We start from the raw sequence: 16,546 nt of genomic DNA, 5'->3' as shown, positions 1-16,546 counted from the left end.
CAGATAACATAAAAATTATGGGGGTTTATTTAAATGAGCAATTGCCAGCGGCACTATGGACTTGTTGTGGTCCATAGTGCTAATCTCAAAATTTTCTCCAGAAGTTCACAGAGTGTAGTAGCAAAGAGTTCACATTAAAAACAAAACTTCAGAAAACAGTAACATGACAGTTCTCATAGCAGTACTCTTCCACCTCTGTTGGATACATGCTAGACAGACTTGAGTGCCCTGTCTTTTCCATCAACCCAGTCCCTGCAGATATGATGCACCCTGTACACATACACAAGCCATCCGCTGATGAACATGCAGCAGGTGTTGCACACATGCAGTAGAAAAATTTGAATCACAGTTTAGTAAGCTATGTTCCTGGGCCAAGTACTACATCACTATTACAATCAGATGATTTCCAAGCCAGCAGGCACTGCAGAAAAGTTACAAATCCCAAAGAACAGAGCCAAGTCAGTTTTCACATTGTGCCACCTGTGCTTTTTTATTTGAAAATGTGATGTTGCGTCTTATTTCTAGTTATTTATCTGATGCACCAATATGAGGTGTAGTGACCCATGGTTTTATTTTTAAAAATCTTCCTTCTCTATCTAGCTTGAACCTGCAGTTTGGGAAAGATTTGAGACTGACAGGAGAGAAGATGGCTTCCCACAGCATCCTGCCAATACACTTCCACACGTAACTGCTGCAGTTAATACCTGTATCATGGCTGTTCAGGAACCTGGAAATTCCTTTAAGCTTGACAACCAACCAGCTAAAGTGGTGGTTCCGCTGCTTGTGCAGGTACTCCCCAAGAACTACACCAGCCAACTACCAGACATAAAACTAACCAAACCACCACAGACTCTCGGAGTCGATGGGTTACTATCTTTTGTAACTCTCTACCAGCAACAGCAGATATCAAATCTGTCTCAATCCACAATTACTTTCAATTTTAGTACTTCTGCTTTAACCATGTCTATGTTTACTGCTTCCATTTCCACAGAATACAATAGCAACCATTGGAATAAAAACATTAGAGCATGTCTTAAATAGGTGTACCTGCCTCCAGATCTGTCATTTACATCTTTACAATGGAAAAATGTGACTGGTTAACTGAAGAAAGATCTTAATAAATTAATTTAATTCATCAGCTTATTAACAGCTGATCTTTTTATTTGGTCTTTACTCAACACTTATTAATAGGATTCTTGGGAAGGACTGTCTCATGCCTTCAAACACCAGGGGGGTTCTGTGCACACTAATAAAAACAAGAGCAGAAGGTTTCATGTCTGAACTCCCTGAAAAAGTGATTCCTGAAAAAAAACGTATGCAGCAGTGTATGCAAATAATATAGAGTAATAAAGTAATAAAGAGAAAAAAATCCATCCCATTCCAGACAGAGGTGGAAGAGGTAACACTCTGTCTTGTGCATTTTGTTGGGTGTTGGTTCTCAAACTAAAGTCTTCTTGTTACCTTGCTGGATTCCTCCAGTTGAGTGCCTCGCTTCCAGGCCTCAGAGAACATGGAGCTGACAATACTTTGGGAACGGACATGTCCAGTTGGCTGGGTGTCAGAAACTCCACTGTCAGACTGATTAGAATGATTTGATTGAGATTCTGTTTAAAAAAAAAGCAAAGAAACAGTTTACATTTCTAAATGTAAGATTAGAGCTAGTGTGCTTATAATGCAAGTCTGTGTGACATTTATTGGTCACGCTTGTTAAATGTGTTATCCCATCAAATAACATTGTTCCCACTAACGACTGCACAAGCTCCAGCTCACAGCCAGCCCACTGAAGACTGCTGTCTGGACAACACAACAGAGCAAAAAGACCATACTCATGCAGGCACAACAAATTTGACAAAGGAGCAGAACCACTATTTTCACAGTTTGTCTCTCAAGAGATTGTCTGGATCTTTGCCTATGGGCAGGGATTATTTCCCAATTGCCAATTTCAAATATTTCAGTTAACAAAAGCAGTTTACATCGTTAAAATAGGGACCTTGATTTCTTTTTTTCAAATAGATGAAGACAGCAGCATCAGGAATTTGAAATGAAGTTCCTCTTGGTATCAGAAAAATATTCTCTTTTGGAAGTGAATGAGAAAGTACGGTATGTTCTGAAAACACACACCACTAGAAGTAATAAAGGTTTTTGGATTAATATAGTCCATTTCCTGCAATAGCCTCTCCTGCAGTCTCCAAATAACTGTGAATAAAAAAGGTAGTTAAGTCTTTCCATTCCATTATGAGACAGATCACATTATTACCTGGCAAACTAGATGAGCTGGAGCCTGACTTGATACTGGAGCTAGACAAGGAAGTCCAGTCATATGCCGATTCTGTTCTCTTCAGTGCTTCCTGATAATTCATGTACAGTTGCTTCCCATACTAAGCAAAATGACAAACAAATGTAACAACTATACAGGCTGTGTACCCTTTTCAGACTGTTGATCTCCACCTCCGGCTTCTCTATTCCACCTTCTTTTTCCCCAGAGATAAAAAAGCAGGCTCTATGTAAAGGAGCTCACACAAAATTAGATCAGTGCAAATTTCTTTTTCTTTCATTTAGCAGCAGTGGCAACTTCCTCCTCCCAATCTTTTGCCTTTTTATTAGTGAATTGCTAAAAGAAATAAAAACAGTTTCTTTATGCTAGAAGAGACTGCATCAAACCACCCAGATAAATGCAAGAAATGGGCCAACAAATAAACTAAGACAAGCTGGGGATCTTAGAAAAAACTCTGTCAAACCCGAAGTCTCATCTCTTCCCACAAGCCTTCTTTTTAATGTCTGTAAGAGAGTCGGCTGAAATCTAGCACAGATGTCAGTCAGAATTATGTCACGTGACAAAAAAGTACGGCAGAAATGGAAGGGTCCAATTTTTTTAGGGAATGAGGGATGTAAGAAGAAATATTGTATAGTTCACATTCAGAATAGTTAAATAAAAGGAATTTGGATTTAGCATGTATTTTGCCAAATAACTATAAATGGTTTCAAACAGATAATGACAACAAGTCATGACAACAGTGCAAGACTGGCTAGAGGAGGTTACCTTAGCAATGCGGATGCCATTGATCCATTGGTGTAGAGTTCTTACATCGTCACAACAAAGATACTTGATATACTGGGATTTCTTCTGGATCTGAGGATGCTGCAGAAAAAAATGTTAATCCCCACCGATATTTTAATAGCTAGGAATATAAGGAAAGCCATTTATCTTCTGAGTTTTATACAGACAAATTTATTGCTGGAAGCTCTTGCATGGTAGTGCATACTTTGGACCCATTTACAAATGTTTGAGAGTATTTCAGGAGGTGGGGGGACTGCTTTACACACAAATTGGCAGCATGTCCAGCAAACACTGACTTAAGGTTTGAAACACTAGCAAAGGGCGACTCTTGAGTATTTTAGTGCTGTACTTTCTACGTACCTACAGAGCTTTCTGCATCCCTAAGACTCTTTAGAAGTATTTATACTCTCAAGCCAAGCAGCCAGAACAGTGTCAGCTTGTAAAAACTGCAAGCAAGGGATAGTCAAAGTGTGAAGAGTTGTCTCCTTTAGTGGTCTATGGACTAAATCACCACCTGAGGGAGACAACTGTTTTAGCTTCCTCTCACCAAAACACGCTGTCAGAAAGCAAACATACTCTACTCTGCTTTTGCATGGCTTGAGTGAGATCCCACAAATGACATACTGTGAGCACAATTCTGTTCTCAGCTTGTAGAGCCTTCAAGATCCCTGTCCTACTGATACACGGCTGTCATTTAAAATACTCGCTGCTCCCAGTTGCATGTAGAAAAGGAAAAAATATTGTATTTATAAATACAGAAGAAATAGATTTTAATTTTTTTTTTTAAATCAAACAATGGAAATCACTCTGGATGGATTACTCAGTTGTTTGCTGTCTGTGCTGCAGAAGTTACATGTCACAGAGCTGTCATGGCAACTGTGAATACTCAACTTATTATTATCCTGTATTAGCTTATAGACCAGCAATAGAGTTTTGCTAGATGTTCATAGGCATTTCAGTTTTACTGGAGACTGTTTTAAATATATATCAAAGAACTTTTAATCTCTTTTCAGACTGTTTTCTCTTGCTACGTCTTCCAAACACAATCGTTTCAAAATGAACATGAACACATTTATCTCCATAACCAGAATATATATAACTAACTTCACTATGACTTTAGATCACTGTTTTTGTTTTTCATAACTGATCTCTTTCACATACACATTGTGTAACACACAAAATCAATTGTGTATACAAAAAAAAAATTGCATGGCTTCTATTTTGTTGATACTGATATAAAACACTGATTTAGCACATTGAGAATTGAGGAAAGCAGAACTCAATGTAATTGGTGATTCGTCAGTTCCACACTAAAAATATAGCTTCATTTTGTATAAGTTAGCCAACTAACTTTATGACATGAATCTACTTAAATAATAAAGGAAAACTTAGACATGTTACATTTTGACTTCAACATTTCCATGCCTTCCCTTACACTCAGAATGGCAATATATATATTTTTTAAATCTACTAAGATAAGACTTAGTTTGATTTACTCTGGGTGATCAACAAGTTTGAAAAAAAATATCCATTTTAACCTGTCAAAATGACATGGATAGAAAGTGACAAGCAAGCAGAAGAAAACAATTTAGTTCAAGTAACCTAATACCTACAAACACAGGTATTTTTGCCTTTAATTGTCTTCAGTTAACTGTGCCAAGGACTTACAAGACCAGAGAATATACTTCCAATTTCAGTTTTATGCTTTTTCTCTTAATCTCATGTTCCATATTAGATATCCAATCTACCTGGGGTTATTTAACCTAGAGAAAAGGAGGTTCATGGGAAACCTCAAGTTGCCACAGGAGGTTTAGGTTGGATATTAGGAAAAATTTCTTCACTGAAAGTGTGGTAAAGCATTTGAATAGGCTGCCCAGGGAATTGGTTGTGTCACCATCCCTAGATGTATTTAAAAGATGTGTAGATTTGATACTTAGGAACATGGCTTAGTGATAGACTTGGCAGTGCTAGGTTAACGGTTAGACTTGCTGATCTTAGAGATCTTTTCCAACCTAAATGATTCTATGATTCTACCTCTCAGTGGGCCCAAACACATATTGCCCTGTCTGTTGAAAAATGAAATCCTTCTTTCACACCATATATAGGCAGCCACACGTTCCAGGCACATAAAACATTCTAATGTACTGACATGCATAACACCGCAAGAGATGGGAATTAGGGAAGATAAAAGTTCAAATGAAAATTTTAAGCACAACTGTAACTATCTCATTACTTGCACCATTTTCAAATCCATGAAAACACTTTATTTGCTATGAACATACTGTGAAAATCTGTTTTTAAAAAGCTTTGTAGCTAGCTATCTTGCAAGAACTAACACCATTTTGAGAAACGTGCAGGAGTCAAGAGAGACCGGGAGATGAGTTGATGCAATTTAAAATAACTGAAAGCACTCAAATCCCACCGTTTAAGATCAGGTCATTACTTTTGTAACATTTTTTCTACTTGTTCTATTTGTCCTTTATACACTGAAGTTTCTTCCTTTATAGCATCCCCTTTCCCTCTGATTGGGCAATATAGGTAGCCTTGACACTCACAGTATTGATTTCTGCACAACTCTGGACCTATGCTCTGAGAAGACAGGAACTCCCTGACATTAGTGCTTCAAGGAGCACTTCCACTGAATCCGAACTGTTGTAAGGCATACAGTTTCCAAAGAAAGATTTTAGTGTTATATTTTATAGTAAAAAACAAACAAACAAACAAAAAAACCACCAACAACAAAAAACAATTAAATAGACCAGGACTCAGTCTGGAAGTAAGGCAATTCAGGGCAATATGAAAATGTTTACGAAGTCACAAAGAGCATGGAGAACAAGCAACTGTTCACTTACCAATACAAGAACTAGGAAAAATAAAATGGAAAGCAACTGATGGATCAGAAGAAGTAAAAGAACATATAAGGTTTATGCTAAAGGTTTCTTGGGGTTCCAAAACAGAATAACTGAGATCCACTCCATGACTCCCTAAATTTCTAAAGGCTGAAAAAGTATTCTGCTAAGTATCTCTGCCAGACTGTTGTGTACTTCTAATTTTTCCCTAAGCAGCTTATAAAGAAAGGCCACTGTCAGAGAAACCAAGAATGCTAGATGAACCCAGTAACACCATTCTTCTGTTGTTCTCTGTACTTATTACAAGGAACTAAGACTAGTGTGGAAATGTCTGAAGCTCTTAAATTGCTATTTCTAGTGGTAGGAGTTTTAAAACAATTAACAAGTTACCTTCAGCACTAAACAATAGTCTGTGGGTGCTTTGTATTTGTTCCGATAGTCTTGTCCATAGTAAACGTTGACATGATCTAGCTGTAGAAAGCATACAAGATCCCGCGAGACCTATTAAATACAAAAATACTCATTTACAAAATATCCTTTTAAGAAAAGCACGCACACTGAAAAAATCAGTCTAGTGTTAAGATTCAATACTAATATAAAGTCTAGTTACAGTCTAATATTAGTTTCAATCTGATTTAAATACTAACAATACAAAAAAGGGATACAGCCATGTGTAAACTCTTGCATCAGACATTTATTCTTTTAACAAGGTTATTCTTCGTCAAATTCAGTCCATTTTTATGTGTGTGTGTGTTTTATTTATATTTTGCCTTCTGACCACATTTTACAGCAGGCTGCTAATGATTATTCAGAGTTGGTATCAGGAGAGAGCAAATAGGACTGATTTGATCAGAAACTTTAACAGCTGCTTGTTATATTTCATCTTAGTAATAAGCAAGGTCCCCAAATTCCAATCTGACCATAAGTATACTTCTTATGATGTTTGGCAGTGATTGTAGGGCACAGAATTTCAACAGGATATCTTGCATATAGATTGCTTTAATGAAGTAAAAGGCTATAGAGAGAACGTTTGAGATGTATTAAAGTCTAAAAGGGAGCTGATGCACTGGGAGAGCACAGGGACGATTTTCTCTCCATTGACAGCTATGGGGGAAGCAAACTCCCTGTGCTGCAAACCAGTTCATGCTGCCAAGACCCACAGATTCGTGGATGACTTGAACTTGCAGGAGTTCAGCCTTGAAGCTATAATGCATTTGTAGCAGCTTTCTATTTCCTTTTCATTATCGAAACATACAGAACAGTAGTAAATGACACTGAACGATATTTACCAATTTCAAAAAATGTACCACAAATTGGTCCAAAAAAGAATCCCATTTATATGAAATAATTAAACCCAATAAAGTTATGCATATTGATTGTGAAGTTGGGTCTTGATATTTTATGACCAGAACTTGCAGTGCAATTTGGTCCTTCATCTGAATTCTACTTGAGAAAAGACAGTCTCTTAACTCCACCAATCCTTTTTCTTCGGTGTTTCTGACCACCTAAGCCTGAACTCACTCAAAGAGCAGACCCCTGTTGTCATGAAATTTGGGGTTAGACAATTTACATCAAGTGCCACCACAGTAATTTAAAGTAAATTTATAATTTTCTTCCATGATAAAGCTGCAGTGTTACTTTAGGGATGTGGCTCTGGTCAGGGCATAGCTAAGCCAAACTCTGAGGCTGACGCTTGTGCACAAATGATTTACCAGCAATAAACAACTCGGAGAAATTGCTTTAGAATAGCATACCTTTGCCTTCCCTTTAGGGACATAATAGATTCCAGAAGCTCGAAGAAGAAAGTAACGTTTCTTCCAAGACTTCTTACCATCCTCTTTCAGCCACAAAACTCCCTCAATTTCTGGCACAGTTACAGAACTTCCACAGAAACACTCCTGCAGATGAACACACAGTGGTTTGGGAAGAGACAGAAAGAGAACATACTGCATGCAGGTCTTTTTTCAATGATTGAAATTCTGAAATTCTTTATCTAAGGAATGCATACACAACAAGTACTTTCTCCATGCAATAACATGACCCAGAGATTACATGCAGAAAGTCTAATGTAAATCAGACAAATACCGTACAGGATCTTAGCATTTTCTCAACAGAAATATTAGTAGCTACTGTAAAGATTTTCTAACCACTGCTTATCAGAAATATCCTCCCAAGAGCTTTACTGGCCTTAGAGCCATGAGGTCACCTTATAGATAAAGCCTCATAAGTCTACATATACACAAAACCTAACTACATATGCATCCATTACTTGAGTACTTGTTGCTACTAATGCCAATACTACATTTCCTGTTAAAGTTCTATTTATAAAAAGCTAACAGCAGAAAGAAAAATGCATTAAATACACTCCAGACTAATACACAGAACAGAGATTTATGAGGAATCCTAGAAGACAGGTAGAATTAGACAGCATTACAACCTTCTGCATGTTGTGGCTCCAAACAACTTTTTGATACAGCTTTTTGAATACTTTCACATAACCACTTATTAAAATCTGTAGTACTAATAGACTAAAAGTCTGCAATATGCTACTCCTAAGAGTAATTGTATTATTAAGTATGATCAAAAATTAAATATTGAAAATATTTACTTTTGTGTAACAACTGAAATCATAATCATTATTCCGGAAATAAAGTGGAAGCATGGGTATGTCTCTACAAAAACGTCACAAAACCATTCTGGTTTTAGCTTATAGATACTATTTGTACTGCTTGCTTTATTTGCTCCACACTTACTTTTTCTGTTGTCCTCAGTTCTGTAAACTATTTAATGTGTTCAATATTAAATAACTTCCTTTTCTGTCACTCATTTTTTAAATTTAATTTTTCGTGGTTTATTTTGAAATGTAAACGAAACTATTTTAACTGCTTTTCTTACTAACAAAATTTAAAATACTAACACAGACTCTTCAGTGAAACAGTGCTATAGAATTTTGTAGAGAATAACAATTTGGAGAGAACTAGTTTTAAAAAAATATTTCTACCACCTCAGATAAATACAAGTTTTGACTGTGTTTAGCCACAGTTAGAGGTAACCTCACTTTGGTTACCAAACAAAATAAGGACACATTTTTATTAACCGATTTTATATGAAACGGTAACATTAGATTAGCCATTTATCTCGAATGCAACACATTCCATTCCATTTCCCCAGAACTACATTCAGCTCCGTTCATGTATTTCAATAACCACAACCTTTTAGAGTTTAACTTCAAACACTGGTATGACTATTACGTCCTTTTTATTTTGGAATTCTTACCTCTAGCAGCACCTCTTTATTTCTGTCTGCCATCTCAGAGGTTTCTTTTTTCCCCAGAAGATAGTTCTGTAACAAGAAAAACTCAGTATTTCTATAGGCATCGTGAAATGTAACCAAATAATATTTCTCATGTCCCTTTCTGCAGCAGTAAGAAGAAACAGCTGTTATCTAAGAACATTATGTTATTTAAACAAAACTTTATAGTCCAATTGAGACTGTCAGACTGCTAAATATTACATGGACGTTAATTACTACCACCTTTTCCAGTAGTATGAATCAGTCTCTACTCCTGGCCTAACTAACAGCCTCATAACAACATTATCCTTGCTTTCTACACAATTAACAGCTGACTGGTACAATGTATCCAGAAATAAAAATACTGGGAACTTGAAAACCTCACAAAAAATAATAAACAGGTATTTTAAAACTTGTTACATCCTGCTTTTATTTATGTGTTGACAGAAGCACACACAGAAGAAACATACTTCTTTCCATGTTATGCTTACAGTTCTCTGAATATTTTTCATGAAGAATTACTAAATACTCCTTGTCTTCTTAAAAACAACCTAATTATGCATGGGTACTATATCTTATTTAGTAACATTCCTTGAACTCTTTTTCAGCTTGGAAAGGACTGGGACTGTGAAAGTCTTCCTCTTCCTAGCCTCTAGCTCTTACTGGAGAGCTAAAAACAGTATTCATGAAGTTTAGCTAGATCAAGACTTTAAATGGAGGATAAATGCATACATTAAAATATTGCTTTTGTGCTGGTACCTTATTCTTATAGACAGTACCTACCATATGTATTAACAGTAACCATTTATCAACTATGTGTTTTTAAAAAGAATTTTTTTTTTTGCAGTTTTTCAGCTTTCTCACAAACCACTTGAAAAAGACTTGGTTTTCAATTTTTGCTCAGAAGTACACGGTCTGAAAGGATGGCCATGCAAAACAGACATTTAGCTTGCTAGATAAATAGGAAGTTCAGATCCAAGAAATTACCACATATATGTCATACTGATATAAACATAATCCATGACACCAAAAGACAATATTTTAGCTAAGACTTACAAGAGAGCAAGTGATATTATATGCAGTTCTTTTCAATTCCAAATCTTCAAAGAGTCACCTTCTGCTTTTCTGTTCCCTTTAACACTTTCCTCCACCCCCTTATGGTACTGAACTGCTACTGGATATCAAATCTGTAGCTGTCATCTGGAAATCTCCATTACCACCCGTTGACAATCAGTGCGCAAGAAAAAAAGAGGACCCTTAGGTTTCCTAACCAGGGAGCAGGATAAAGGGCATGTTCTCTTCTCTTGTCATTCAACCGTGGAGTGGCTATCCTCTCTGATTCTCTGTTCACCTTCTTGCCAACAAAATAACAATGCACAGAGGAGAGGCATTATTCTGAGCAGTATCTGTCAACACCTTTGTATTATCACATATTTACATATGTGCAGAGCATGGAGTATTGGTGCAAATACCATAAAACTGCCTGCCTTTATCTCCATTAAAATTACCCACAAACACATTAGAAAACAGACTGCTTCAGCTCATGTTTTTCTGTTAGGGACCTGATTTTGTACCAATCACAACATGAATGTACATGGCACTGAGATGTAAAGTTGCATAGCGTTTTTATACACATAAAAATATCAAACTAAAAGTATTGAAATTAATGCTACAAAAAGTAGTAAGAAACTGAAATCAGGCATGCATGCGTGCGTAAACGCATACATTCACCACGAGCCTCGGGATTACCTGGGGATTCTTGAAAAGTGCGTATTTCTCTATACGTTCCACAAACATTAGTTTGTTTTGACTGTCTCTTGTCCAGTTCAGAAGATTTTCAACTAAATTTTCATGATCTTCAAAGATCCTTTCTGCAGCAATAACAAAAGAGCAAATACATTTTAGTCTGTTACATTTTGCAAAAGAAGCTACTCTGTAGTTGCATTTTGGACACAAGAAAGAATATAGAAAGAAGTATAGAAAGAAAATACAGTTCAAGGTCTAGCAAAATGGGGAAAAAGTTTAAAACACAGTAAGAAACTAAAAGAGCTTAGTCAATTTTCAGAAATGCCTGGCTTAAATTTACACATACACACACTCAGTACTCTCACTTCCCTCTCCTCAGGCGGCTTATGGTCTGTATATTAAGCCTTAACAACACATTTTTTGCTATGTCACAATGCTTACCATCCTACTTGAGCACAATGGACTCAAATAACAATATTTGAAATGTTATGAGTAAAAATAAAAAAGCTATCACATTTATATGTAGTCTGGTCCACAGAGCCCCTGAAGGAATTTATGAGGTGGCTTTTTCAGCACAAGATTTCATTCTATATACCTAGTCACTATCTCACTCTCATAAAGTAACCAAAAAAGTAATAGACAATGATCAGAGAGAAAATGAAATGTTTCTGAAATGCAGAATACCCATAGTTAGTGTGGGTATGGTACAGGAATTCTGAAAACTGACACAGTATTTCTTACAACTAATCTGTCTGGGTAGATAAATGATCAGTGGCTTCCGAGAACACTGAGCTGTGACTCTGTTGAAATGGTCATCACCAGTACAAGATAAGGAATATAGGCAAAAAGGAAGAGAGGAAGAAAAAAAATAAAAATTTACTGAAATGGCCAAGAAATATCTTAAAATCCTTATTCTAAAATAAATAACGAATAATATATCTTTGAGAAACCACTGGACCAACTTTCTCCTCCTTTAAAAGACACTCAAGCAGAATCTTTCTTTCTGCATTTTGTTCCGTCTTCATATAGGCCATACAGTGGCACTTAAGCAAATTAGTTCTTTCAGAATCCTTGGGGACTTGCTTGACCTTTCATTAGCATGTGAAAGCAGAATATGTTTCTCAACCCCAAAATCAATTACACCACATTTTTACAGAAGGCATATGTCACTGATCACATTCAGACCTAGGATCTATCACTAAGAAAGACTGAGATGACAGGTGGCACCTCAACATCCTTAGTAATTAAGAATACTAAACAGGGTGAAAGCAATAGAATGTCATCTGTAGGGAATGAATGAAGGTTTAAGGTGACATAGGCATAACACAGGACATTACTGAGGTCTCAGTGACATCTTTCTAAGGTGCTTTCGAATTACAAACTCAACACCAAGCTCTATCAGCAACACAGCAATGCTGTCTTCCAAGAATGTAAAAAAACGTTACCTAACAGAAGAACAGAACAGAAAGATCTTGAAGGCTGTGATACACAAGCTTAAATCTCACCACAGCCTAATTAGGGAAACTGGATAGCTTTCCAAACATATCAGTTGCTATTAACAATAACTGAACTCAAACACGAAACAAAATATTCACCAACTATGTATGTACCCCTACTTCGCAAAACAGCAAATAATGCAGTGTTCCCATTATTGAACTTAATACATAGAATTAAAAAATTATAGCTCTTGGTTATTTCATATACCTATTCTGCTCTAACAATAAAAATGAAAACAATCTTTGTACAAACCAAAAGAAACCTTCCAGAGTCATTTTTGTTAAAAACCTGCAGAGTACCAACTGGGAAAAGCATTTCATTCTGTATCCGTTTCTACATTTGTGAAATGAAAGTAAATATCACTAAGTTCTTGGGCAAAGCGCATACAAAGCTACTGGTTAAACCATTACATAGTGGCCTTGTACTTCATGTGCATGTATCTAAAACAGACTCCTCAAAAATTAGTTAATCGCACACATTTGAAGCAGACCACATAAAAAGCAAAGACGAACAGGAATGCTACAGACCACACGTCTTTCTTCACAGTTTGTTAGCTTAACACTTTCACTGCATTTCACTGCACTGTGCAAGCAATGAACAATCAACTAACAAAGATAACATGACAAACACAATGTGAAGGTAGATAGGTCTTCTATGCCTAGCTAAGGGAAAACATCATAAAAAAGGTGTTCCTTCCTCCTACATACGTATTTCCATAAATGAATGTTTGGAAAGATGAACTGGTTGCAAAATAACCCAATACAATATAAAATAGTACATAAGGTAAGAGCTTTGCTTTACTCATTTTTCATCTGTTTTTTAAGCTCCTGCATAAAGCGTATGAGGCAAACAGTCTGCGTTTTGGATTGTCTTTTTTAAAAATACATGTGATTTGGGATTTCACAGAATTTGTGCATATTATTTCCGTTTTCAATACAGGACAATTTTAAGAGTTATTTTATTCAAACTTTTATGTTTTGAGCCCACTAATACAGTATTCTTCATATGAAAAGTAGAAGAGGATACCTTGTCACCCAGTAATAGTCTTTTTTGTCAAAAGATAAGAATTATAGATTTATAATGATTACTTACCCATTTGCAGTTCAGAGATGGTTTCCACCAATGACCAGTCTAAACTGTAACCACAATGAGATTTGTCCATCAGATTGTCTAATACTTGTCGCACTGTCTGCCTCTCATCCACCATCATTGTTTTTGAGCTGTCATCAGACATGTGGACTCTGATCACCAACTATTAAGCAGAAAATTAGGACAACAAGAAGATGATTAACTTCCCATATTTCCTTCATTTAAAATAAAAACCTACTTTTTAAGATCTAGTTTCTTTTTCTAAAATTTTGTTAAATAACGTAAAATATTAAGATCAATCAAAATTATCCCTCAAATGTAAAAAAACATACATGATGATTAGATACTTTTCTCAAGTAAACTTAGCAAAATACCATTTTCCTTCAGTATATGGGTGTAAATCAAGGTTTTCCCAATATAACAGCAATGTACTTTAGCTGTGTGTTAAGGAGGAAAAAATTCCTTCCTGACAAAGTGCCCTGATCTGATTAATGTGACAATTTTTCTCATAGATGTAGGTAGCACAAGCACAGATCAAGAGTTCTGCACAAACTTCCAAAGAATCACAATTTTTCAGATTTGCACCTCAAAATTTCTGCCTGCTTCCCCTATATTTTCTAAAAATGCTGATCATATAAACTATACATATACTAAATCTTCCTTTCCTGGGGAGTATGAAGCACTAGTGTAGAGCAAATCTGCTTTTAAAACATAGTAGGTTTTCATAGCCACTTTAAAGAGGTTGCTGCCCAGAATGAAACATGCAGCTGTTTTTTCAATTAATCAGAAAACTGAAAACAATAGATTCTTCTTGCCAATTATTATGCTGTTTGCTTCCTTTTTACACCTTGCTCAGCTGGAAAAGTTAAAGCATACTGGCTGTAATGCACTGGTTGGTTTGTTAATTCTTTTCTTCCAGCCAGGACAGTTTTTCAGCTTTTGTTATAAACACTAAACGTAAAAGACATCAATAGTTATGGAAGAACTTCTAAATTAAAATATGAAGGCTAAATCTCAAGGAAACACCTTATATTCTTTGATAATACATCAGGTAGTATCACTAGACTTCCTCCACTTGGTAACTTCTGTCCATAATCTGGAATACCTGCATTCCGTTTATCACTAAAAAATCCTGCTACGCAAAATGGGAAGCGGGTATGTAAAGAGAACAGACCCAAATTTTAAAGATGAGACTGCTTAATACACAAAGACAATCTCAGGAAGCTGGATCTTTTTCTGCTCTGGGTGGAAGTCGGCAGTCTTTTAACAGTGCACTAGCAGTCAAATAAGCTATTCTTTAAGGAAAACATAACGTCATTCCATATGCTAAGATTTTTTTGTTAGGTGTTCTGGGTCTGTCTGGGATGGAGTCTAGATGACAAATACATTATCACTCCAGATCAGAACACTACAATGTTCCTATTTTATTTAGGGGTTCTTAAGTGTAATAGACACAAATGAGAATAATTCTGCCTGCTTTTTCCAGGTGAACAAAATATAAAAGAAAGATCTCATAAAAAAGTGTAAATAATTTACCTTTTTCACTTGTGCCTCTTTAATCTTCTCTAACGCGACTCTGATCTTCTCAGCTTTCAGTTTAGCAGCCTGTTCCTCCTGGGGGGACAAGATACACCAAATTCCAGTTATACAAACTTCATACGTGTTTTAGAAGATATAATTTTGAGGCTATCACACTTTATAACATGAACTGAAATGCAAATTTACCCACTGATAATTCCATAACTACTTGTTAGTGACAATGACTATTATTTTCAAAACAAGAAATGTTACTATATATGTCTGACTCTTAGAAATACAACTACCATTATCCCCAAAATAACACACCGGAGGTATATAATTTCTATAAACACAATTGGCTTATCTCTATTCTTTCACATTGTAAATAGCCTTGCACATTATTACCAAGAATTTTAACATATGCATTTAAAGTCATATTCTTGGACAAGACATATTTGACAAGAGCTTACAATTGAGTGCACTGAACAGATTTATGGTTGATCAGCATAAGACTACATTCTGATATTTCTCAGTGTGCTATTTAACAGCATAAAGAAACTATGTGAAACAAATCCTCTAAACAGGATTTCACACTATGTCCATTGATTTGGAAGACTTAGTTTGCATTATGTAAGTAGCCTGAACACTCCCTTTATCCTTACTAAACTCTGTATTTCTCCTCACTTGATGTATTTTAAGACACGTAAAGCAAACAGGCATTCTTTTCTTCAGTGCTCTTCTAAAGTCATTAATCTAGTTTTGTTACAACCAGAAGAAATGCATTAAAAATCCATGTGACATAAATCTATTCTATCTGCTGGTACTAAAGAAACCTGCCCATTGTGACATTATCAATACTATCAGGTTTTAATTTCTAGATATTTTTGTCATTTCTATTCAAAATGGACTTGAAATGAGCAGCTAAACAAGTAACCACTCTTTTCAATATGATCATATACAGGTTTCAGATTTCAAAAGTCTTAAAATGTGGATTTTCATTGTGGCTAATATCTAAAAGCACCATAATAATTTACTCCCCCCTGCCCTCCCCTCCAAATAAAAACAAATAAAATAAATACATTAATAGGGAAAAAATCTGCTTCAAATTATTAAATCTTCTTATAAATGAAAAATTAAGATTTTTCTTAAGTAGTACAACCTATCTCAAGAACAGCACGCCATATAGATTTTTTTCTGCATTGCTTTCTTGTATTAATGTAACTTGTAGTTTCTTTATTACATTTAGATGATTGCTTTCCTTGTAAATATCAAGATTCAGCTATCCTCAAAACCGCAGAGTTTAATCTTTTTACTTCTCAGTGAATTACTAATATTCCCATCAACTGCTTAAAGGTTTTTCCTATTGTATTCTTACTTAACAGCTTTTGCTCCCTCACACCTGTGGCCATACTATGCACTGGGAAAAAACATAAAGAATATCAGCTAGACAAGACAGTAGGCTGTCTTGGGAGACATATAACCCTTGTCAAAAAAAAAA

The 16,546-nt window shown here is 35.7% G+C and overlaps 1 protein-coding gene across 8 annotated transcripts in view; it reads right to left on the bottom strand.

The window, feature by feature from the left end:
- The window catches only part of RAPH1 (Ras association (RalGDS/AF-6) and pleckstrin homology domains 1), a 293,904-nt gene that overhangs the window by 14,362 nt on the left and 262,996 nt on the right, over positions 1-16,546 (bottom strand). For all 8 annotated transcript variants that reach the window (XR_010832191.1, XR_010832192.1, XM_066999108.1 and 5 more), the window contains 9 exons: positions 15,067-15,144; positions 13,534-13,693; positions 10,948-11,069; positions 9,184-9,249; positions 7,662-7,805; positions 6,298-6,408; positions 3,041-3,139; positions 2,258-2,378; positions 1,462-1,604 (listed from right to left, as the gene is read on the bottom strand). Coding sequence is in view for 6 of the 8 variants with exons in the window: in XM_066999108.1 (XP_066855209.1) it covers positions 1,462-1,604; positions 2,258-2,378; positions 3,041-3,139; positions 6,298-6,408; positions 7,662-7,805; positions 9,184-9,249; positions 10,948-11,069; positions 13,534-13,693; positions 15,067-15,144 (1,044 nt within the window). In the remaining 2 variants the exon portion in view is untranslated. The remainder of the gene's footprint in view (positions 1-1,461; positions 1,605-2,257; positions 2,379-3,040; positions 3,140-6,297; positions 6,409-7,661; positions 7,806-9,183; positions 9,250-10,947; positions 11,070-13,533; positions 13,694-15,066; positions 15,145-16,546) is intronic.

The sequence above is a fragment of the Anser cygnoides genome, chromosome 6, assembly GCF_040182565.1.
Source record: "Anser cygnoides isolate HZ-2024a breed goose chromosome 6, Taihu_goose_T2T_genome, whole genome shotgun sequence".
NCBI classification, from domain to species: Eukaryota; Metazoa; Chordata; class Aves; order Anseriformes; family Anatidae; genus Anser; species Anser cygnoides.
This window is presented reverse-complemented; position numbering and strand designations above follow the sequence as displayed.